This window comes from Vanrija pseudolonga, chromosome 3 (assembly GCF_020906515.1).
Source record: "Vanrija pseudolonga chromosome 3, complete sequence".
Taxonomy (NCBI): Eukaryota; Fungi; Basidiomycota; class Tremellomycetes; order Trichosporonales; family Trichosporonaceae; genus Vanrija; species Vanrija pseudolonga.
In genome coordinates this window covers 3490050-3511992 of record NC_085851.1, presented here as the reverse complement: position 1 = coordinate 3511992, position 21943 = coordinate 3490050, and the positions used below count along the sequence as shown (strand labels likewise).

The window sequence follows — 21943 nt, the reverse complement described above, 5'->3', positions numbered from 1 at the left end:
GGCACTAGAACCGAGGGTGACTATCGATGCGCAATGAATCATGGCCGGTAATCGCAAACAAACGTCAATCATAGCCACGGCCCCACCGACGCCATTGCCGCGGCAGACGACTCACCCCGAGCGACCGAGCGACCGAGCACACCGACACGCCGTACGCCGTTCGCCGTCAACTTGTTTCGACGCGGTTGTCGTCTGCCCATCTTCTCGCCCTCCGGCGGCTTTCGGCACGCGGAGAGATGAAGATGATGGTGATAAAAAACCGCCGTACAAACTCCACCACAGGCGTGTGTTCGTTCATACTGCTGTCGCGCCGTCATCATCGCCCACCGCCCACCGCCCACATCAGTTAGTCTTGACTCACAAAGCCCTCCCGAGCGCAGCGATGCCTTCTTGCTCTCCTCTAACAACTGCTCACTCACGCACTGCCCACTTGGTTCAGCCGGCTGCAGGCAGGCAGCCAGCGCACAACACAGCAGGCAACGCAAACGCAAACGCAAGCTTGATGGCGCTAAACGTACGGTACGCTACGGACCAGGGCCAGGGATCTTGGCACATGTATCTGCAGCTCGTGGTGTGCAAGGTACCGGGCGGTGCGGGCTCGTGGTAACTGTTACCAGCGGTGACACTGATCGAACGAAACGAACACGCTACCGAGCAAGGTTGCGCGGGGTGCTTGCCTGCTTGCTTACTTGGCGGTGAGCGGCCAAAAAAAAACGCGCAGCAGCAGCAGCACGCGTCCAGCAGCACAGCCAGCATCAACATAAACGCATGCATGCTCACTCTCCGAGCAATCAGTTCCTTGCACCTGGCCGGGGTACCTAAAGTTAGTTGACCATGACGAGTGGTGGTAGCCAGGGATCTCCGGAGAAACCGGAGTAGCTGCGGCAGTCACCAGGCGGGGCAGGCGTGAGCTTGTAGGAAGCTGTCTGCCTGTCTGCCTGAGTATGCGCCACGCCGCCTCCGCCTCCGCCTCCGCCGCCGCCCCCCGCCCCGCGCCGCGCCGCCGCCGCCGCCACCCGGCCCGCAACCGTACCGCACCCGCAACGCAATTACGCCCTGACGCAGATCCGAACAGTCGTCAAGGACGACGGCGGTGGACGTGCACTTGCGTCAGCGCCGCGCCGCTGTCGACGAAGCAGGCGCGAGGCGGCGCGGCGTCCAGCAGTAGCCAGCGAGTCACGTACGGCCCGGTGCGGCGCGTGTGCCACGCCACGCCGAACCTTGCTTGCTTGTTCGCTCGCTAGTGGCGGCTCCCGCGGCCCGGTGCCGCATACCGCACCAAGCAGCACCGCACCAACTCGACTTTTCTTGGCTTTGCTTGCTCTTGCTCTCGGCGTCGACGCAGCGCGCAGCGCAGCGCAGCGCAGCAACACGCACACCCATACCCAATCTGTGCCTTCATCGACGTCCCATGAACTTTACGATACGCGCCGGCATGTGTGTGTGCGTGTCGGTGCTGACGCGTCGGCGACCAGAATACAAGCGGTGGGCACGAGTCATGCCGGTGCCACGCCGCGTGCACCGCCATGCATGCGCGGAGAATATCAAGATGCGCGAATAATAATAATAATTTGGTGACTCGCCTCGGCGGCCCGTCGTTGCCGTCGTCGTGGTCGCCGCCGTGCGCCGTCGCGATCCCACGGCGGCGCCCACCCCATTCCCGGCCGGGTGTCTGATCGACAACAGCACACTGGTAGCGGCTAGTGCGCACCAGAGCGAAGGAATGCACGGCGCAGTGTCGGGTTTCCGGCGCACAAGCCGCATTCCGGGAGCCGTGGTAGTAGCATCGGCACGACGACGGCACGGCGTGGTGGTTGCACGCGCGCTGGCGGAATGACGCCGCCACTACACCACCCACACCACCACACCGCACCACCCCGTTCCCGCGCCGACTTGGCTCCACGGTCGTCCCACACTCGTTGGTGCACCGCTCGGAAACATTGCCGAGCGAAGAGCCGCTGCCGTTGGTGTTGGCGCGCTCGCGCTGCACGATATCCGCCGACTGGGACTGACACCCGCCCGCTCGTCGCCGGACACTCGTCCACGCTACCCATCCCATCCCACACCCCCGCCATACCATCATCCGCAACCCCTACAGCCCTAACCCCGTCCATCCATTTGGAATCATAGGAATGTTGCTAATGGTCCCCACGTCGCCGTCACCAAATGAACTCTCATTAACTCATTAACCCCCTGGACCCCCACCAGTGACACTGAGGCACTGCACGTTCCTCCCCCTATCTCAACCCGCCGCGCGCCAGTGCTAGCCCTACCTAGCCCTACCTAGCCTTGCTCCGTGATGCATGCATGCGAAACTGACATCTTGCCGTAACAAAAGGAAGAGAGAGAGGGGGAGAGAGAGAGAGAATAATGCCCAAACAACGGGACCGGCACGTCGTCGTCGTATCCACTAATCATTGTCGTATGCTGGTTTGATTTGGCGCGAACATGTAGCTCGTGCTAGCGTCGTGGCCTAGATCGGCCTAGCTTCGGCCCGCTTAGGCGCGGCCCGCTCCTCACAATCGCATCTCGCGAAGGATCGTCTTTGCCAACTGCTGGTACTGCCAGCCATCGCCTCCAACTCGTCGGAACTGGATCCCGTGGAGAGGGAGCCATGGAACCTAGATCATCGTTAGCGCTCAAGCTCGATACCAACACTACCACCTCAAACGTACCTTGACAACAAACACTTCAAACCTTACAGTGAGCGCGCTACCGGCACCAAACTGCGCGCCCCACGCGTCGCCGTCGTCGAGGTCGACGCGCCTGGGCAGCGAAGTGCTGTCAACTCCGACAGTGCCAGACGATCCACCGCGATCGTGCAAGGCTGGCGAAGAGCTGTCCCCACGGGATGTCACTGTCGAGGCTACAGCCTCAGGCTTGCGTAGCGCGAGCTTGTTCTTGGACGGCGAGCTCTCAAGAGACTGGGCACCAGGAGGCACATGGAGTGATGAGCGTGCCTCGTCGCCGTGAACGACACTAGTCAGGTCAATCGAGGGGGCGTGAATACACTCAAAGCCACCCCGAATTGGCCTGTACTTGATGCCCACCCGCTCCAAGACACCCGAAATGTCGCGAAGTAGTGTGCGGGCCGACTTGGTGGACGTGGTCGACACCGAGAACAATCCTCGGAGGTAGACGCTCTTGACGTCGATCATGGCCACTTCGGCAGCCTCGACCTCGTCGACCTCGGCCGAGCCCACGGGTCGGATACCGCCACTCTTGTCCTGGATGACACCAAGCGTGGTCGACCAGTCGGGAGGGGTGACAGGCTGGGCAGGCGTGTTCGTGCGCTGGCTTGTATGCCGTGAGAGCGAGGTGCGGCCCATCGTGTTGGAAAGCGAGCCCATCGATGTCCGGCGCTCGTGCTTGTTGTCCTGCGACGACCGCCGCTTGTTGTCGACATTGTCAGTCGTGAGCTGGACGGTGGTGATCGGGGGCTGAGAGGTCGAAGACAGGGCCGCCGTCGCAGCCTGAGAAGGTCCTCTGCGGTGGACAGCCGCGGGCACGTCGGCGATGTTGGACCTGGCGCCATCTGCCGAGGGGTGCTGCATAGGAGCAGTAGGAGGGAGCTCCCCTCCGGGAAGCCTGCCATGCGGTTGCAGGTTGGCATTGTCGCGAGGAGAGCCGGGGACGCCCTGCTCGAAGCCAGAGCCATGAGCCGATGGTGGAGCCGCAAGATTAGGGAGGTTGATGTTGTAGTTGCTCGTGGTGGGGGCGGCTTCATCCAGGCTGGCTCGAGACGAGGCAAAGTGTGTGTCACCATAGACCTTGGCACGCTCCTTCTTCTCGCGTGCCAGGAAGTAGATGGAAATGAGGGGGTCGAACCCGCTGCTGGGGTCCACGGGCTCCTTGGCAGGGACAACGACCTCTTCTGGCTTCTTCTCCTCCTTGAAGAGCTTCTTCTTGAGGTCAAACCCGCTGAAGCGCTTCTTCTTTGGCGACTCGCTGTCAAGGCCTGAGGCACCGGCAGCTGACGAAGGCGAATGGCTCGAACCGTTGGCGCCCTGGGTAGCATTCGCACGACGAGTCTCGCGCCTCGCCTCCCAGGCAGAAACACAGCGAAGGTAGGGCTCGCTGAGCAGAGTCTTTTGGAGGTTGTCGTAGATTTCGTCGGGAGTGCCAAACGTAAAGCCCTGCATGCGCTTGACGACGTCACGGTCGACATCCTCGGCGCGCAGAGGCTCACGCTGGATAAGGTGTGAGTCGGGCCGGCCGTCGTATCCTTTTGTCATCCAGGGGTGGTTGAGGACCTCTGCGAGGGTGGCACGCTCTGCAGGGTTGGTGTTAAGCATGCGCTGGAGGAGGGCCTTGCAATCGTTGCTTAGCCAGGCGGGGTACTCTGCCAAACCACGCTTGATCTTTGCGTGAAGGGCAGGCATGGATTGGTCGTCAAAGGGAACCTTGCCGCAAACGAGGACGTAGAGAACGATACCAAAAGACCAAATGTCGACCTCGGGGCCAGTGTAGAGTCTGGCATTGAGCAGTTCGGGGGCGGCAAAGTAGAGACTGCCGCAGAAGGTTGAGAGGTGAGAGCGAGGTGAGTAGAGGTTTGAGAGACCAAAGTCGATAATTTTAATGTTGCCATTGTTGGAGATGAGGATGTTTTCAATCTTGAGGTCGCGATGAACAATGTTGTTGTGGTGGCAGTAGTCGAGAGCCGAGCCAATCTGTCGGGCAAACTTTCTGGCAGCGCGCTCGCGCAGACGACCGTGGGCGATGATGTAGTCGAGCATCTGGCCACCGTCAATGTACTCGAACACCATGTAGTAGTGGTTGTGGTGGACGAGGAAGTCGCGCATGCCACAGATGTAGGGGTGGTGCAGGAGGAGCGAGATGGAGGCTTCTCGGACTGTTCGAATCTCCTTGGACTCGTCCTTGCTCTTGCTCGAGTGCGACGACGACTTGGGATCGTCGCGGTGACGGGGCACAATCTTGACGGCGCACTGGGGCTGTTAGAGGGGGGCACCTCCTGGATGAGTCAAACTCACTCTCTCCTGGGTGTTGACATTGACGCCGAGCTTGACCTTGCCCATCGAGCCTTGTCCTAGTGTCTTCTGCAGGATCCAGTCGCCAGCCTGGCGATACTGGCGCATACGTTTAGGGGGAGCAGCACCAGAAGCAGCAGCATCACGAGTCGACCCGCCGCCGCCACTGCCGCCGCCGCCGGAGGCGTTGGGTGGGGCCAGTGCCGCCGGTTGAGATGATGCCCGAGCCGACGAGCCCTGTGGCCGGGGAGACGGCGAGGCCTGAGCCGCAGCCGCGAGGGCTGCGCGCTGTTGGGATGGCTGAGATGGGGGCAGAGCTGGCGACGGCTGGCTCTGGGCTACGCTGCGCCCCACATACGCACTTGCCTCCTCCGAGATGGTTGGCTCGTGCGGATGCGCTGATGGATGAGCGGAAAAGGCATGTGCAGACGCGGACGCGGGTGCGACAGGGGCCGCGAGCTCGCCGGCAGCAGCCGTCGTTGTCGCCGCGTCCAGAGGGTTGGACATTGAGCGGTGCGGTTCGGGGAGTCCACGATGCGGTGACCTGGAAGGGGTTCGACTGGATAAGTAGAGAATGGGTTAGCGCGCGCGCGCGTGATGGATCGGAGGGAAGGGAATGGGGGGATGGGGAGAGAGAATGTGAGCGAGCTGCAGCGCAGCGCAGGTCGCGCAGCGCAAGAAGGGGCGGGGCGGTGGGCGCGATCCCCGTCCAAGCTTGGTTGCATCTGGACTCTCTCTGCTGTCGGTGCAGCACAGGCCTTGGAGCGACATGTCGCCGAGGGAGAGCAAGAGACCAACACACACCTTTTTGTGCCATCTGCGTGGACGACCCATTCCCATTCTACGCCAGTGTTGACGACGCCGCCATAGCTCGGCGTATGAACGCCGTTGGTGGCCGCCATTGAATCGTTACTGGCAGAGTGTTGTAGGTGATTAGGGAGGGGGGAATATGCCGTGGTGACCGAGCGGCCGACACGCTCCATATGCCGACGAGAGTTGGACAGTAAGATGGAGGAGCGGATCGGTCGGCACGATTCGACTTGACGAGGGCTCGGTCGTAGTCAGGGGGTGAGTTTGATGGCGGCGCTGACTGTGGGTTGAAAAGGGGGTCGTAGCGGCGTTTGACGATGCTTGAGAGGGTGATTACGGGTTGAGGATGATGATGGGAATGGTACAGAATGTGGATGCTGTGATCAACGTGAGGGACGGACGGGCGGGAGATCAACGTGGAAGCGGGATGAGAGAGGCGGTTGCCGGGTTACGACGGCGACGCGGCGCGGCGCGGGGCTGTCGGCGGTGGTGGGCGGGGGTGGCGATGAGGCCTCGTGCAGTGACGTGTAGAGGGATTGAGTGGGTGTGATGTTGATGGTGTGATGCGATGGGAGGGGAGGGGGGACGGAGGAGGAGGAGGTGTGCTGTCTGCCTGGTGGTGGGCCAGAGTGTGTGATGCGGGTTGGGTTGGGTGTGGGTTGGTTGGGTGGTGGTTGTCGCTGCCAGTGCAGTGCAGTGTGCGTAGATGGAGCCAGGCCAGGTCAAGCGGCGGCGGCGCCAGTGCAGTGAGCAAACTGAGTGAGTGACGAGAGGGAATGACGGGCAGCCGGGGCGGGGCGGCAGGCGGGCGGGCGGGCGGACGCCTGACGAGTGAGGGCAGGCAGGCAAGGAATTGGGGAGAGGGGGGACGGGGGGGAAGGCGGCGTGCCCATTAACACATAGGGATTTTGGCACCTGGTGGACGGGGGAAACGCGAGTTGACTGCTCTAAGGGGTGGGCACGGAAAAGGTAAAAAGCACGACAGGGAAAGGGGCAAATCTGGTAACGACTGCATTAGAAAGCCCAACACTGTTTGTATTCAACATTACAAAAACACACACACACACACATCAAAGCAACCATGACTGCTGCACACGGCGGCATGTCCAGTGTGTGGCTGCAGGGAAATTGGTCAACTGCCTTCCTTTATACATTGCATCACTCGGGCTGCAGTAGTCAACAGCATCGCAGCAGCACAAACAGAGAGCGCCTGCACCGGCAAAAGGATACCATGCACTTCCTACCGGTGCAGCAGCACGCACCGTGTACTGTCAGTCAGTCAGTCAGTCACCCACACCTCACTCGCCTCCCGTCTCTGCCTTTTCCAGAACACTGCACTAGCGACGTCACTGCGGGGACTCCTGAGCAGCTAGCTTCGGCCTTACGACAGACGCGTCGAAAAACCCTTGCTGCATCGGGCCAAACATAGGGCCGGCGATCAGCCGGCCCTGTAAGTAGTACAACTCAGGTGCGTCCGGCAGCGGAGCGGGGTCGGGGTGGGTGTTGCACCTACATGGCGGTCGAGTGGGTCGTGGTGGGGCGGCATACATGTAACATGGGGCATACACTTTGCATGCGATGCGATGGAGCAGCGGCGGGAGTTTTTTCCTGGATACGAGATGGATGGGTATTGCTCAGCAGCGAGGAAGCAAGGAAAGGAGGCAGGAACAAGCGAGTATGCGGCACGAGTGAGGGAGGGATGAGGGACAGCCGACAGGGAGTGAGCGAGGGTTCGCGAGCGAGCCGCCGCGAACGCGTGCACCAGCGCGGAGGGAGGACACGCAGGCCGAGAGGGGAGGGCAGCGGCAGTGGCGGCGTCGTCGGAGTGAATGACGAGGTGGTCGTGGTGGTGCATGCATGCGGCAGCGTGGAGCGTGTCGCAAAACAGCCCAGCCCAGATTGGTTGTGCATGCCGCCGCCGCCGCCAGCCACATCCACACCCGCGCACGCACACCACCTACTCTGCCGCGCACGCCAACGAAATGGTGGCGGTGTGGCGTCGGCCGGGTCGTGAATGGCACGCAGCGCACGCAGCGCACAGCATGCGCCTCCGACGTCGTACCAAGTCACGCACGCACGCACGCACGCACGCACGCACGCACGCACGCACGCACGCACGCACGCACGCACGCACGCACACAACACAGAGTGGGCGTGAGCCGCTAGCTGCGTGCGTGCAACACCGAGGCATGGCTGGATGTGGCAGCGCCGCACGCACCGTGTGCCAAGCAAGTCAAGACCAGCCGACCAGCCCAGCTCGACAACCACAGAGCACATGAGCAAGCAAGCAAGCGCCGTGGAGCCATTCGCCACGCCAGTCCCAGTCGCCACGCGACGCCACGCCAATAGACGGACCGCGGCGAGGGCCGCCGAGCAAGCAAGCAAGCAAGCAAGCAGCACGACGCAGCGCCAGGCGCGATGGGCAGGGGAGCGCACCCACCTACCTGCGCAACGCATAGTCGAGCGAGGGCGGCTGTCAGCGCGTGCAGGTACACGAAGCAAGCTCGCGCGACGACCACGACCACGAGCAGACGAGCGAGGCCGTAAAATCCGGAGGCATCACCACGAGCAGTAGCAGCACACGATCTCTAATCAATGGTAAGTACCTTTATACGGGTTGCCATGCACGTAGGCGAGGTACTACATATGAGCTGCTCATCCCCCCGACGACAGAGTACGAGCACGCGCGCGAGGCCCGCTGCGTCCCGTCCGTGCGTGCATGCAGCCCGGCTTCGGCGCCCTGCGGCGTCCTCGACTCGCAAGCCCGCAGCGAGCAGCAAGCAGCGAGCGAGCGACGACCGCGGGGCCATGTGAGTACCCCGCATGCAGCCTTGCCCACCCGCCGGTGCCGGCCGGTCGGCACGCCCGTCGGCACCCAGCGAGACGCGAGGTTAAAGTCTGTTCTTTGTCGGTGTTGGGTCTCTCGTTGTGAGGCAGAGGCTGCGCTTGACGACGGCCCACATTACACCACCATGCCCACACGGCAGGCCCGATGCCTCGAGCCACGCCGCCCGACTATGCGGCCGCCGCGGTCTGATTCCATGCGCTGTTGGAATCTGACAGTGGAGGGTAAGCAATGTTGCGGTTGCGCCGCGCCTGGTGGCACCAGTGTCGCCGTGTCGCCAGTGGCCTTGTCAGTCGCAACGACGCCAGCGTCAGCGATGCAACCCCACACCCCTCCCTGCAGTGCAATGTTCATGCGAGTAATATGAGAATAGCATCCCGTGCCAACTATGCTGGCTCCTCTCCCCTGGCGCCTTGCCTACAGCGCAACCTCCTCGAGCCCGTCGACGAGCTTGTCGACGGCCGCGCGCGCCTTGGGCGTGCTGGGCGTGGTCGCCTTGGCGCCGTTGGGCTCACTGTCGGCCGGAAGCGTCGTCGTGATCGTCGGGGGACTTCTCGTGAGCGTCGTGGCGCCGCTCAGAGGCTCGCTGGTTGCAGTGGGGGCAATGAGCAGCCCGTCGTGCGAGTCGGCAGAGAGTAACGAGTTGTCGCGCGTGCGTCCGCCCGACGAGTCCTCGCGCTGAGGCGTGGCAGACGAGCGCCGCCTGGCAGCGTTACCGCGGATAATCTCTCGCTCGACGTCGCCGCCTGCCGGCGACCGCGACCGTGGCGAGTCGACCACACGGGGCGGCTCGCGGATCAGGCTCGACGCGGCCGCGGCCACCGAACCGGGCGGAGGCGTGCTCAGGCTGTCGCGCGATGGCGGGCCACCCGCAGTCGAACTCGAGCTCGCAGAGTGCACACCCGAAGCCCCCTGCGTCCGGTCAAAGCTCTGGTTGCGGGAGAGGGGCGACGGCGTGCGCGACATGGCGAGCAGCTGGGGCGATAACGTGCCGCCGGTGCGGCGGTGCTCAATGCCCAATTGGGAAAGGCGGTCGTCTTCTGCCTGACGCTCGTGGTCGACGGCACGCATGCGTGGCGTGCCAAAGGACTCTTGGCGGCCGCCTTCCAGGTCAATGTCGACCATCTCGGCGTCGAGCGAGGGGGACACGTTGTGCGTCCGGCGCTGGGCGGCCCCGGTGCTCGTGTCGAGGTTCATGATCCAGCCTCCGCGGAGGCCGGTCGCCTCGGCGCGCGCGACAGCCTGAGCGGCCTGCACATCAGCGCGCGTTGGCAGGTCTAGTGCGACCGGCGCTGGGGGCGGGACACGCCTCGACTGTCTCTTCTGCCCCGGGAGCGATCTTGCCGGCGGTGACAGCAGGTCGTTGTCTGGCTTGAGCGGGTGGTCGGAGGTGGTTGCCAGCGGTGTGATCTGGCGTGCGGCAGTGGGCGAGGGCCCGCCCAGCTGGTTGGGTACGAAAATAGCGGGCACGGGCGCCTCGGGCGACGAAGGCGGCAGTAGCGACTCGTGATCCCCTGGGCTCGGTGGTCCCTTTGGCGATGTCACATCTGGTGGTTCTGTGGTCAGCTCGGCTCTGCTCGGCGTTACTATGCTAGCTAGCACTACTCACCTGGGATGTCAATGGTCCCCGCCTGGGCACGCGAGCGAATCTCAATCGCTGCGTCAGACTCCTCCTTGTCCTTGCCCTTTGCCGAAGAACCCGGCGCGGCGGCGGTACCGCCAGTCAGGCGGCGGGCCTCGTCCAAGCCCCGCTCAATCTCATTCACGTCCATGCCGAGGCCGAGGGCCTCCCATTGGCGCGTGCTCTTGTCCCACCAGGCCTCGAGGACGCTCCAGCCTCTGTACTCGCCCGCGAGCTGGAGTGTGCGGCCGAGGTCGCCGTAGGTCTGCGCGCCGTTGTAGCTGCCGTATCCGAGCTCCTCCTCATCGTCCGAGTTGAGCGACTTGTCCGTCTCCCAGTTTTCGCCTGCCTCGACCTCGTCGACAAACGCGGCAAGCCACTTGCCCCAGCCGCCCTCGCCCTCGCCTCTCCAGACAACACACTTGCGGTCAAAGTCGCGGCCAAAGATGATGACCTGGCCCCAGTGGCCGGCGGGTCCCGGGTCGAGATCGACACCGACATAGTTGCCCGTGCGGTCCGAAACAAGGGGTAGCCAGCCGCGGCACGCGTACACGCTCTTGACCCACTGCGGGGGGATGGACGCCATGGTGGCCAGCACGACGGGGTTTGCGCCGGTCCGGGGGTCGACCTCGACCTGGCGCCAGAACTGCCACTCGCGCACCACCTCGTCCAGAGGGAGCAAGTAAAGGCCGTAAAAGATGCCGCCGCCGCCGCCCTCGAGGTCCTGGCCGTCGGCGACGAGGAACGACTCGCGCACCGCCGGCGGGAGGGGGCATCCGAGCTCGTGCTCAAACTCTGATATAATCGCCGCTTCGGACGGCAGGTTGAGCGAGTCGACGAGCTCGGGGAACGAGTCGCCGAGCGCGTTCCGCAGTCGGTGGAACGTGTGCGATAAGGGCGGGTAGGACGTGGATGTGGGTGCGAAGCCCTCGCCAGCAGAAGGCGGGTATGACGACGTGTAGGCCGAGTTGCGGCGGCTCGGGCCAGGCGACAGGTCGTGCGGCTGCGTACGTGGTGAGCTTTGCGCACACGCGCGCGCGCGCGCGAGCTTGCGCTGATTGCGTGCCCGGCGCGGCCGGTCTCGGCGCCAGCGCGCTCACGCCCACTCACCTCGAGATTTGCATTCCCGTACCGCGCGCTCGAGGGCATGGCAAAGGCGTCCTGCGTCATGGCGATGGAGCGGCGCGCGTTGTGTCCGCCGCGCGAGCTCGACGCGCTCCCGCCGCCGCTCCCGCCGAACAGGTTCGTGATCGACTGGAGGAAGGGCATGGCTGGGGTGTGGTGTGAGCGGGGTGGAATGGGCGATGCACGCGACGGCTTACAAGTCGATGGTGATGGAGAGAGGAGAGATGCGGTTTGTGCAGGCAGCGAGGGGGTGGGGGTGGGGGGGTGGTGGTGGTGGTGGTGATAGTCGCGAGCGCCTCCCTCAGCTGCAGAGTGGTCGGAGGGAGGCTTGGGCGTCGTCGGGCGCGCGGGGGGCTGTGCGCTCGCTGTTGCGTGCGTGCTGACGGGGCGGGGCGGGGTGCGATGGGCGCCGCGGTGTGTGTGTATGGGGGTTGTGGGAGCGTGAGTTGTAGAGACAAGTTTGTGTGTGGTTGAGGAGGCCGAAGCAGCCTGTCTGACCGTGTCGTGGAGGCGAGACGAGGTGCAGTGCAGCAGCAGCAGCAGCAGCGGCGGCGGCGCCAGACGCCTTTGGCGCGCGTTGCTGGTGCGCCGCTGCGCGCGGCGGCCAGGTGGCCAGGTGCCAGCTTCCCCTGGCTGGGTTCGAGTTCTGGCTGGTCTGGCTGGGCGGTATCAGATGACTGCCGCTGCCTGCACCCAGCCAGCAGCCAGCCAGGGTAAAAAGTTGGCCACCTTGGGGTCATGCCGCAACACCGCAAGGGGTCAGACGCCAGGCAGGCAGGCAGGCAGGCAGGCAGGCAGGTAGGCAGCAGGCAGGCGCAGCAGAGAGACCGACCGACACCAAGGCACAGTCGATGGATAGACCCTTGCTCTCGACCTGGCACTCAACTTCCAACTGCAACATCTCACTCCTGGCATCGTCTTCGCCGCATCGCTCTTCCTGACACCTTCGCCGCAACCACCGCCGCCGACGCCGACGCCGACGCCAACAACGCCTCTGCCCGCATAAACATACGTAGACATACACACTAGGCAAGCACCATGCTGCTGCCCAAACAATATACTACAATGACTACATGACACTACACTCTAATCATCTCACTCTTTGCCCTCTCGGATGCGCTTCTCGCGCAGCTTGTGCGACGTCTCGAGGTGACTGTCCACAACATGCTCAACAGCCTGAGGGCTCAACAGGTTGTAGCCGATCAAGTAGTCTTCTAACGGCGCGTCGCGGTTCGCTCTCCGGTCATCCAGCCTGGAAATGTCAGCAACCGCGCGCGTACCCTCACAACTCACTTGCAGGCCTTGCAAAGGAACGCGTCGTCCGTGCCACGCTTGATAAAGTGGTGAAGGTGGCTCCTGATCCACTGGCGCTGGTCCTCGAGTAAAGGCCTCGCTCTCGACGGAGTGGGCGTGTTGCTCGCGACGGACTGCAGCCGCGGACGCTGTCTGCTACCGCTAGCGGTTTCCGTGGGGGAAGCAGGGCGCTTCGATCCGCGCGGTTCTTGCTCGGCAGTCGAAGAGCTCTGGCCGCCAGACAGCACCGCAACGCGCGTACCGCCAAGTGGCGTAGACGTTCGGGGTCTCGCAGCAGCAGCAGCAGCAGCAGCGGCGGCCTGCGCTCGCGAAGCTTCCTCCTCTACATCCGCCAATGCCTTGCCGTGCGCCGTCTTGAGCTCCGCCAACTCTTGTCTGTGCTTGATTGCCTGGTCTGCCAACGCGCGTTCCACAGCTGCGGTCGCGGTATTGTCCTTGAGGTGCTTGACGATTGCACGAACAGACTTGCGCTGCTCTTCACCGCGCTGGTCGAACGTGTCATCGGGGTTTTCGGCGCCCAGCTCGAGGCCCAGCTCTTCACCGAGAGCGCGAATAAATGTGTCCATGGTGCTCAGGGCTTGCCTGGCATGGACATTCTTCATCTTCTCGCTCTCCAGCTCGCGCTTCAGGTGGGCCTTGCTTGATGAAGGCGTCTCTGCAGACGACTCCCCGCTGCTCTTGCTCGGCGTCGAGGGCGGCGGTGCAGTGGCCTTTGCCAACAGCTCGGCTTCCAGCACCTTGATGCGCTCAGCCTGCTCTGTCGTGGTAGCGTTGAGTCTTTGTTTCTCCGCCTTGAGTTTGGTGGATTCGGTTCGGTGGTACGAGGCCTCAGCCTTGGCTTGCGTTTCTCGCTTTTTCGCCTCAGACATATCTGCCTGAATGTTGGCGATCGCCTCTTGTTTCTCGTTGTCTAACTCGGTCATCTTCAACGTGTTCTTGCGTAACTGTTCCTTGAGCTTGTTGTGCTCAGCTTCGACAACCTTCTCGGCGTCGAGTCGGGCCGCTTCGAAGACTTGCTTGCCTTGTGCACGAACGTCGGCAAGCTCTTGCGTCCTCAGGTCGAGCGAGATTTTGACCCCCTTGTAGTCACTCGCGCTTGCCTCGATAGCCTTGTTCAGGCGCACGATTTCGCGGTTGGACTTGTCGGACTCTGCCATTCGATGCTGTTGGTCCCTTTGGAGCGCCTCCAACTGCCGGTTTAAAACCTCCAACTGCTGGTTTAAAACCTGTCTAGCCTGCAACAGCTTTTGGTTGTCGCTGTGCAACAACTGAAACCTTTGTTGCAGTTGCTTATTTTCGTTCTCTAGAGCTTTATATTGCTGTGACAGTTGCGAGAATTTGCGAGTCCACTCTTGCGAGGATGTGTTGGCGGTGGCAAGTTGGACAGTCATGTTGTCGATGGACTGCTCAATCTCCTTGACACTGACTAGACTGAGAGGGTTAGCTTGTCGTCCGACGCCAGCCTGAAGACTCACTATGCCTTCTCCAGTGCTGGCCTGAGCACAGCAAAAAACCCCTTCTTCAAATTCTGCCCAACCATGACGGCGTGTTGATGTGCTGGATCCAATGGTTGCTGGACAGATGGGGCCGTGACGGTAGGGCTCCGGAGAGTAGGGGACGGCATCGCTCTGTGTGGTTGTGCAGCGGCAGATGCGGCAGTATTCAGCTGCGGCCTGACGGGCTGTTGGTTGGATGACTGAGCGTTGAACTGGAAGGCGTTCCCTTGGGTCTGAATGGCCGTAGCAGCTGGCTGCACTCTAGTGGGCACCTGAGCCGCGAACTGGAATGCAGACCCAGCCTGGACCTGTGTCGGAACTGGCATTCTGACCTGCTGAGCAGCGTAGTTCTGGAAGCCCTGTTGACCTTGGGCCGCAGCTGGCATGCCAGAGGTATTTGCGACGGTCTGTGGAACGGCAGGCACAAGTCGACGGTTGGGGACTGGCGCCCCCTGTGTGGCGACGGTCGGCGATACATTGGGTGCGGACTGTGGGGGCACGGGCAGGGCAGACGACGGGGCTGGTGGCGGCATTGTAGTGTCGGCTGGGGGCGACTCAACGGCTGTAAGGTCGATAAAGTCCGTCTTCGCTGGGGTAGGGATAGACGGAGGCGCAACTGCCTGTGTTTGGGTCGAGGGAATTGGTAGCTGACCACCCTGCACCGGTGGTTCTGTGGCTACAGGAGGTGTTGCAGCAAGGTTGGCCGTCGGCCCAGCTGGTCTCGATGGACTTCCCACACGCGCAAGTGGGGAACCGGTGCCCTCGTCCCCGTTCGATTGTCTGTCGGGTTTGTTGGGTGACGTGTCGGACGTTCTTGATCCGGCACTCTTGGCCATCTGCATGAACAGATCGAGGGTGAATTTCTGCCTCGCGGAGCTTGCACCAGGTGGCGTTGACGTGCGCACAGGTGCAGCGGCAGCGGTTGTCGTGTCTGGCATGGGAGAGGTAACCCCGAGCTTGGGCGCTTCAGTCGTGGGCGGGTCTGGTGCTGGCTCTGCAGTCGCGGGTGCGCCTGGTGTCGGTCCTTTGGGGGTGGGTACGTTCGCCGAGGCTTCTGCAGCTGGCTCGCTCGCCGGTGGAGGGGCCGTGCTTGCGTCTGGTGTTGGGTCGCTCTGGCTCGTCACTGGGTCGCCAGCGAGGGGGGACGAGGGGCGTGGGACAGCCGAGCTCTGCACCGTTGTTGGTGAAGCAATGGTAGTGGGTGGTGGTGAAGTCGTGGTGGGCGGTACAACCGCCGTAGTGCCTTGTTGTGGTATGGGCGAGGTTACAAGCGGAGCAGGGGCGGTCGAGTGGGCTGCGTCTGGCGCAGGCGTCGACGTTGCCCAAGTGGGTGCGGTGTGCGCGGCGGCGGCTCTTGGCACGTCGTCGAGATCTTGAGGCGCGGGCGCGGGGTTGGAAGCGCCTGGAAGCGGCGCACGGGCCGCGGGGTTGTCGACGCCTTCCATCGCTGTGGTGGTGGCGTGTGCGGACATGCGGCAGGCGGGCGTGGGCGCTGCGCTACGCACGACGCACGACACGACGAGACCACGAGGATGGGGTGGCGGAGTAAATCGGATGACCGAGATGGTCTGCGCGGGGGCCTATGGCTTGCTCACGGGGCGAGGAAGATAAAGGAGGGTGTCGCGATGAGGAAGGTGGATCGAGTCTTCCCGAGCCAGCCGACGAGCTCACTCAGGCCGTACTCGCACGGGGCCGCGGGTCACGACGAGCTGTGCTGTGCGTGCTATTAGGTGAGTTAGAGGCACTCTGTAGATGAGTACAATAGGGCGTGTCGTTTCGTGTGTCGAGTCGTGAGTCGTGAGATTGAGAGTGTGGTGGCAAGATGAGAACAAAGACACAATCAACTGCTGGCTCGATTCGGCCAACAATAAGCAGGCCGAGTGACGGCATAAAGTGGAGGTGGGGAGTATGATTATGTAATCAGATCTATCGATGGTCTTCTCGCTCTCTGGTGGCAGATCGATGAAGATGACGACCAAGGCAGAAGACCCAGCTGCGGACACTCCTTTCCACAAACATGCATGACAACAGAGTCTATATATGAGGATTGTAACCAGTGTCTATAAGGAACTCGATGGGATTTTTACGCGAACCAAGCCAAACCCTGCCCACAGCAGCAATGTATCCCGCCTTGTCGGGACCGACATTGTCCGTATCAATGAACCCGCCACGGCGTCGGACCTCGGCCACCGTCTCGTCCACCACGGCGAGCAGAGATGAGACACCAGCATGCACAGGCGCAGGGAGGTGGGCGATGCTCGACGCCGTCTCGGCCCTCGTCGCATCGAACCCCTCGAGAAGCTTGAGCACGACCTTTGGCGGGATGGTGTTCCTTGGCAGCGGGAACAGGGCGCCGACCAGCTCTTGCGTACAACGGAAGCTCGAGAGGGGCACAAACATGCGGCCCAGGCGCCTGTCCTTGGAGACACCCGCGGCTGCGCGCGCATGAGCCATGGCGATGCCAGTCCTCCTCGCGCTCTGAATCGTGTGCGCCCGGAGGAGCTCGACGACGGGCGACGCGGGTGCGAGCGGGGGCGAGTCCTTGATCGCGTCGGGGTGAACAGAGGCTGACCACGCGAACGAGGCAACGGGGTTCGTACAGTGATCCGCGTTGGCGGGGTTGGTGAGCACCGACCACGACAGGTAGCACACGGCCGAGGCCAGGCCACCGTACACTGCGCTCGCGTACGCCTCGAGATGCTTGGGCGTGAGGATTGGGAGGTGCGCTTCAATGTCGAACCCTGGATCCTGCATCTTGTTCACGATCGAGCGCCCGTCATCGGGGGTAAAGCACGCCTCGACATGCAGGCCCTTTGCGAACTCGACGAAGGGATGGACAGGGACGAGGCGGGGAACAATGCCGGCGAAGAGATGGAACGCGGCGTGGTCTTCAGCGCGAAGGTGTGGAATCGTCGCGAGCGTGAACACCATCTCGAAGGGAGAGGTGTCCTCCTCGTACATCTGCACGAGGTGCAGCTTGATGGCCGAGAGTGTACGTCGTTGGGCTGGGGATGGCACGATGGTCGCTGCCGAGCCGTCCATGCTTGACGCCTTGGGGTGGGTGACTAAGCGGCGCGCCGCTCTGCACCAGCCTGCGATAGCCACAAGCGGGATGTGCATCTCACGCGGGAACGCGAGGATCCACCTGCGGGTATCCGTGTCGAGGGACCGCTCCACCTCGGTGAGGTTCTGCAGTAGCCTCGCATCGACTGCAGGCGGGCGGTTCGCGACGCCGAGCAAGACCTTGCAGTGCTCCCCGATGTTGTCGGGAGGGCATGGCGGCAGGCTCGGGCTAAGAATCGAAAGCGTGTGCAGGTGGGCGAGCAGGGCTGAGAGCAGCACAATAGCATACGCAGGCGCTGCAGCGTACACCAAACGCCTTGTCCGTCAGTGATTGTTCCGTGAACACACACTCACCCAATGGCTTGCAGCGCAGCGCTCCACGAAAGCGCGTACCACGTTCCCTCGGGAGGATGAATCAGACTGGCCCGTCAGCACAAGCTCCACTGGAGTCGTACCCACCTGTCAGCTGCCACCTGCCACAGCGTTCCAGCCACAAACGCCCACGTGTCCGCCCAGGTGAGCGTTGCGCCGGTAAACGCGAGGACAGTGATGGCCGGGGCAATCCAGACGAGGGTACACGCCGCCGCCTTGAGGCTGGCCCCCAAGTTGCCCGACGGCGCAGCGTCACACACGTAGAAGAGGGCGGCGCCGAAGACGGCTGCCCAAATTGCTGCCGTCCGCGGGCGTCTCTCGAGCGTCGTGACCGTCGCGGCATGTTCCTTGAGCGGCGGTGTCCGCGCTGCCGTGTGGGTCGGGACAGTGTCGAACGGAAGGAGGCGGAAATGGGACACGGCACGGTGGAGGAGGAGCAGGGTAGCGGCGGCAGAGAAGCTCGCGCCGAGCACGAGGCACGCGGCGGCCAGTGTCTGGTGGTGGTGGCCTGCGAACTTTGTCGTGTTGGTGGGTGGGCCGACAGAGCCACCGCCCACTGTCGCTCCTGGGCTGCTGCTGAGCCTGCTCAGTGCAGCCATGCACGCGAGCACAGCGCCGCCGAGAAAGGTGGGCGCATCGCGTCGGCTCAGCAGGGGTCGGCAGACGAGGAAGAGGGCGAGGCCGGGCACCAGAGTGACTGCCAACCTGGGTGGTGTGAGCTGGACACGCTTTGCCTGAAGGCATGCCGCCTACCTCTGTATAGCTGGTATCATGTCGACGACGGGTGGGGCCGCGTCTTGGCGTCCATGTGCGCCGTGTTGAAGAGTATAACAGGCGAGCGACAGTCGAGTCGTCGACGCGTTTGTTTCTGATGGCGACTAGCAAGGTCGACTTTGTCTGGCCCCGGTACAAAAGCCAGCCAGCCAGCCAGCCCAGACAAACGCGGTCCGGGCCAAATGACGTAGAATGCTTATGGCAACAAATTCCAGCCAGGCACATCTCACCCAAAAGTCGCGCCGCGCGTGTCGTGGTACTGCTGCAATACGGGTGCACTACGGGGTACGGGGCCACCGGCAAGAACAAACCGGGCAGCCTGGAATGTTGCAAGTCGCGTAGGCAGGCGGTGACGGCCGCTGCCGCGAGGGCATACACATGCACAATCATTTAATCATTGCTCATTCGTGCACTCAACCCAGAACTCTTTGGCTCAAACCCCCTTCCCTTCACTTCACCCACGCAGACCTTGACTACCACCTCACTACACCCCCCCTGTCTCTGCTGCTGCACGACTCCCCAAGCAATATGTTTTACATTGGTACAGATGAATGTACACCCCTGCGAGTGCGTCTTGACACTCTACGATGACGACTAGACTGGAACACTTTTATTTGGTGGTTTGTTTTGAGAGAGAGAGAAATGCCTTTGTTGGAAAATGCCGAGAGACGATAGCGTCTCTAGTTTGTAGAAGAAAGGTAGACAGACAGCGTCTACTATGCCTTAGTGACGAGCCATGCTAGGGGTCCTGATCAGAGTAAGGAACTCTTCACGCGTCTTCTGCTGGGTCCTGAAGCAGCCCAGCATGGTCGACGTAACGGTCGTCGCGCCAGGCTTCTGGACACCGCGCATCGACATGCACATGTGGCTGCGAGGAAGAACGGGGATTAGCCACGACAAACAACCCTAAAAAGAGAGCCACCACTCACGTCGCCTCCATTACGACTGCGACACCGCGAGGTCTAATCGCCTCCATGATGGCCAGCGCGACCTGTTTCGTAAGACGCTCCTGGACCTGGAGTCGACGCGAAAAGGTCTCGGCAATGCGTGCGAGTTTTGACAGACCAAGCACGAGCTTGTTCGGGATGTAACCGATCGAAATCTTGCCGGTGAACGGGACGAGGTGGTGCTCGCACAGGGAGAAGACGTCAATGTCGCGCACAATGACCATCTCCTCGTGGTCCTCCGCAAACACGGCGTCGTTGATCACCTCGGTCAACCGCTCCTCGTAGCCCTTGGTCATCCACATGAGCGCCTTGGCGTAACGCTCAGGAGTGCGCTGCAAGCCCTCACGGTCGGGGTCCTCGCCAATGCACTCGAGAACCGTGCGGATGGCGGCGGCGAGCACCTCGACGTTGGCTGCCTTCTCTGCGGGCGTGGCATTAAGGCGGATGAGCGAGCCCTTGGCTAGTAGTCGAGTGTTAGCCCATGTAACCTACTAGCCCGTTTGCCCACCAAACTTACCAGGGAAGCCGAGACCCTCGGCGTCGGCGATACCACTACCAGCTGACGCGGCAGAGGCAGGGGGCGCGGCGACGGGCTCCTTGAGCGCGTTGCGCACCTCGTCGTTGAAGTTGGCGTCCGCTGCTGCCTCCTCCTCGTCGGCCTCGACATCCGCGTCGTCGGTAACCTGGGCGGCGATCGCAGGGGACCTGACATGCGCGCCGGTCCCGGTTGGGGTCGACGCGCCACTCGCCGGGCGGAAGCCGTAGCCCTCGCGCGGGGTTCGCGGGTAGATGACGCGCGGGGCCTCCTTGGTGGACGACGAGGCAGCCGCAGGTGCAGGTGCAGGTGCAGGTGCAGGTGCACGCGGGGCCGCGGCCGATGTGCCAATGTCGAGGCCGCGCATCTTGGCATACGCGTCGTCGAGGACCGATGTCGCGGGCGGACTGCGTGCGTTGGCCGACTGGCGGCCTCGCTCCCAGGACCCAGTCGAAGACTCTGAGAGTGCAGAGAGGTTGGCCATGTTGGGCACCTGCACGGGCTTGCCGCCAGTGTTTGAAGACTGGCTAGACATTGATGAGTGTGTTGTGGTGTGTGGGTGTAAGCCTTGGTAGTAGGTCACCGAGGACTCCATCGCACCACCCCACCGAGGGCGCCGCCGAATTCTAGGATTCATGACTCGGTCGTCTGGCAGGCGCGCAGGCCGCAATGGGATGCCGAACCTCGTCACGTGTCATGACGTGGATTTTTCCACGTGGAAGGCTTGATAACAAACCGCCACACCCTTCATTCCTTCTCATAATGGCCGGCGTTTCGACTTGATGGACATATCGCCGCCCACCCTCGAAAAACGGCGGGACTTTTTAACCCTGGAGACTTGCAGCCTGGCTTGGGTGGTGGGTAGACACTGGCTGGCAGGCAGACTCCGCGGTGGCTTTCGACGTCTTGGCTGTCATCGAGCTTGCTCTATCCATCAAGTCCAACCAACCTAGACAAAATGGTGAGCATACAGAGGGACATCGACAGCGGACAACGGGTTCTCGACGGCACGTACTGGGACACGGCGGCGATGGCGGCACACCCGACAACGATGGGCGGCAAGTGTTGGTTGAACGACTGGGACGAAAGTCGAAGGCCACGAGACATCGACAATTTTGTGACGAAGTTGTGCGGCTTGGATGGCGACTGTGTTGGGGAGGACGGTCGTTGAGCTGGCGATGAGGGCCTCCTGTCGACGCTGCGCCGGCGTACTTGCGCTGTGTCCACCAAGGCAACCCGAAAGTCCCAATCTCGCGACCATTCGACAATCTGCGACGCGACCTCAGACCTCGAAGTCCCACCGCCTTGTTCAGCGACCATCATCCCCTTCCCAAACCTTCGACCACTCCCCTCCAGCCGACATTGCCAGCCGCGCCATCCCAATGCCGTCGATAACCCCGCGTTGATGTCCTTGGACGTTGCCCCCAGGCGGACGCTAACCTCCTGCCTAGACCAAGCGCACTAAGAAGGTCGGAGTCACTGGAAAGTACGGTACCCGTTACGGTGCTTCGCTCCGTAAGACGTGAGTTTACTTAGCTTTGAGTGTAGAGACACCAGCTGACATGCCCAGCGTCAAGAAGATGGAAATCACCCAGCACTCGCGTTACGCTTGCCCCTCGTGCGGCAAGGTGAGCTTCTTCGCACCCACCCCCGCCCAAGCACACTTACTGACTGTTCCCAGAACGCCGTCAAGCGTACCGCTGTTGGCATCTGGAAGTGCAAGGGCTGCTCCAAGCAGTACGCCGGCGGTGCCTACACCCTCGGCACACCCGCTGCCGCCACTGTCCGCTCCACCATCCGTCGTCTCCGTGAGGTCGTTGACGCTTAAGCGTTGAGGCTTGTCATACAGCATGTACAGTTGGACTGGATAGGATGTATAGCATTACCAGACGTTTTGGGGATGGGAGAGGGAGGAGGGGGGAGGGGGGAGGGGAGGGTGGGTGAGATTGGGAGAAGGTGAAGCTTCACGCCTGCGTCGGTCGTGAGACGGTTGCGAAAGCGGTGAGCGCCGTGATGGCTCTGTTGCTCGCCTGCTGGTCGTGGTGGTGTCCTC

At 62.5% G+C, this 21943-nt stretch overlaps 5 protein-coding genes across 5 annotated transcripts; 1 reads left to right on the top strand and 4 right to left on the bottom strand.

The window, feature by feature from the left end:
- Positions 1-2291: 2291 nt before the first annotated feature.
- Positions 2292-6457, bottom strand: kin1 (Protein kinase kin1). Its single transcript, XM_062771449.1, has 4 exons — positions 5793-6457; positions 4992-5547; positions 2676-4946; positions 2292-2621 (listed from the first exon to the last, which is right to left on the bottom strand). Exons 1-4 carry the CDS (start codon positions 5969-5971, stop codon positions 2517-2519), a joined length of 3111 nt encoding a protein of 1036 aa, XP_062627433.1. The 5' UTR covers positions 5972-6457; the 3' UTR covers positions 2292-2516.
- A 2603-nt stretch (positions 6458-9060) lies between these two features.
- On the bottom strand, positions 9061-11659 carry YALI0B20570g (KNR4/SMI1; the record flags this gene model as incomplete). The annotated part of the gene is made up of 4 exons (XM_062771448.1): positions 11587-11659; positions 11375-11535; positions 10253-11267; positions 9061-10199 (listed from the first exon to the last, which is right to left on the bottom strand). The coding sequence occupies exons 2-4, from the start codon at positions 11531-11533 to the stop codon at positions 9061-9063; spliced, it is 2313 nt and encodes a 770-aa protein (XP_062627432.1). The 5' UTR covers positions 11534-11535; positions 11587-11659.
- A 728-nt stretch (positions 11660-12387) lies between these two features.
- Positions 12388-16021, bottom strand: LOC62_03G004927 (uncharacterized protein). The gene is made up of 4 exons (XM_062771447.1): positions 14179-16021; positions 14054-14134; positions 12683-13876; positions 12388-12641 (listed from the first exon to the last, which is right to left on the bottom strand). Exons 1-4 carry the CDS (start codon positions 15669-15671, stop codon positions 12485-12487), a joined length of 2925 nt encoding a protein of 974 aa, XP_062627431.1. The 5' UTR covers positions 15672-16021; the 3' UTR covers positions 12388-12484.
- Positions 16022-18925: 2904 nt separating this feature from the next.
- SPAC17A5.13 (GTP cyclohydrolase 1) lies at positions 18926-20563 on the bottom strand. Its single transcript, XM_062771446.1, has 3 exons — positions 19873-20563; positions 19338-19815; positions 18926-19276 (listed from the first exon to the last, which is right to left on the bottom strand). The coding sequence occupies exons 1-3, from the start codon at positions 20525-20527 to the stop codon at positions 19132-19134; spliced, it is 1278 nt and encodes a 425-aa protein (XP_062627430.1). The 5' UTR covers positions 20528-20563; the 3' UTR covers positions 18926-19131.
- Positions 20564-20672: 109 nt separating this feature from the next.
- Positions 20673-21780, top strand: rpl-37a (60S ribosomal protein L37a; the record flags this gene model as incomplete). Its single annotated transcript, XM_062771445.1, has 4 exons — positions 20673-20747; positions 21342-21412; positions 21461-21518; positions 21572-21780. The coding sequence occupies 4 exons, from the start codon at positions 20673-20675 to the stop codon at positions 21716-21718; spliced, it is 351 nt and encodes a 116-aa protein (XP_062627429.1). The 3' UTR covers positions 21719-21780.
- Between the last annotated feature and the right edge of the window lie 163 nt (positions 21781-21943).

Coding starts and splice junctions, on each gene's coding strand:
- kin1 (XM_062771449.1), bottom strand. CDS start 5,971: ATGGAGCGTGTCGGCCGCTCGGTCACCACGGCATATTCCCCCCTCCCT. Junction 5,548..5,792: donor CACGCAGATGGCACAAAAAG/GTGTGTGTTGGT, acceptor CTACTTATCCAG/TCGAACCCCTTCCAGGTCAC. Junction 2,622..2,675: donor TTGAAGTGTTTGTTGTCAAG/GTACGTTTGAGG, acceptor ACGATGATCTAG/GTTCCATGGCTCCCTCTCCA.
- LOC62_03G004927 (XM_062771447.1), bottom strand. CDS start 15,671: ATGTCCGCACACGCCACCACCACAGCGATGGAAGGCGTCGACAACCCC. Junction 13,877..14,053: donor GCCAACACATCCTCGCAAGA/GTGGACTCGCAA, acceptor GGCGCTCCAAAG/GGACCAACAGCATCGAATGG. Junction 12,642..12,682: donor TTCCTTTGCAAGGCCTGCAA/GTGAGTTGTGAG, acceptor TGACATTTCCAG/GCTGGATGACCGGAGAGCGA.
- SPAC17A5.13 (XM_062771446.1), bottom strand. CDS start 20,527: ATGAATCCTAGAATTCGGCGGCGCCCTCGGTGGGGTGGTGCGATGGAG. Junction 19,816..19,872: donor CGAGGGTCTCGGCTTCCCTG/GTAAGTTTGGTG, acceptor CTCGACTACTAG/CCAAGGGCTCGCTCATCCGC. Junction 19,277..19,337: donor GCAGTCGTAATGGAGGCGAC/GTGAGTGGTGGC, acceptor TCTTCCTCGCAG/CCACATGTGCATGTCGATGC.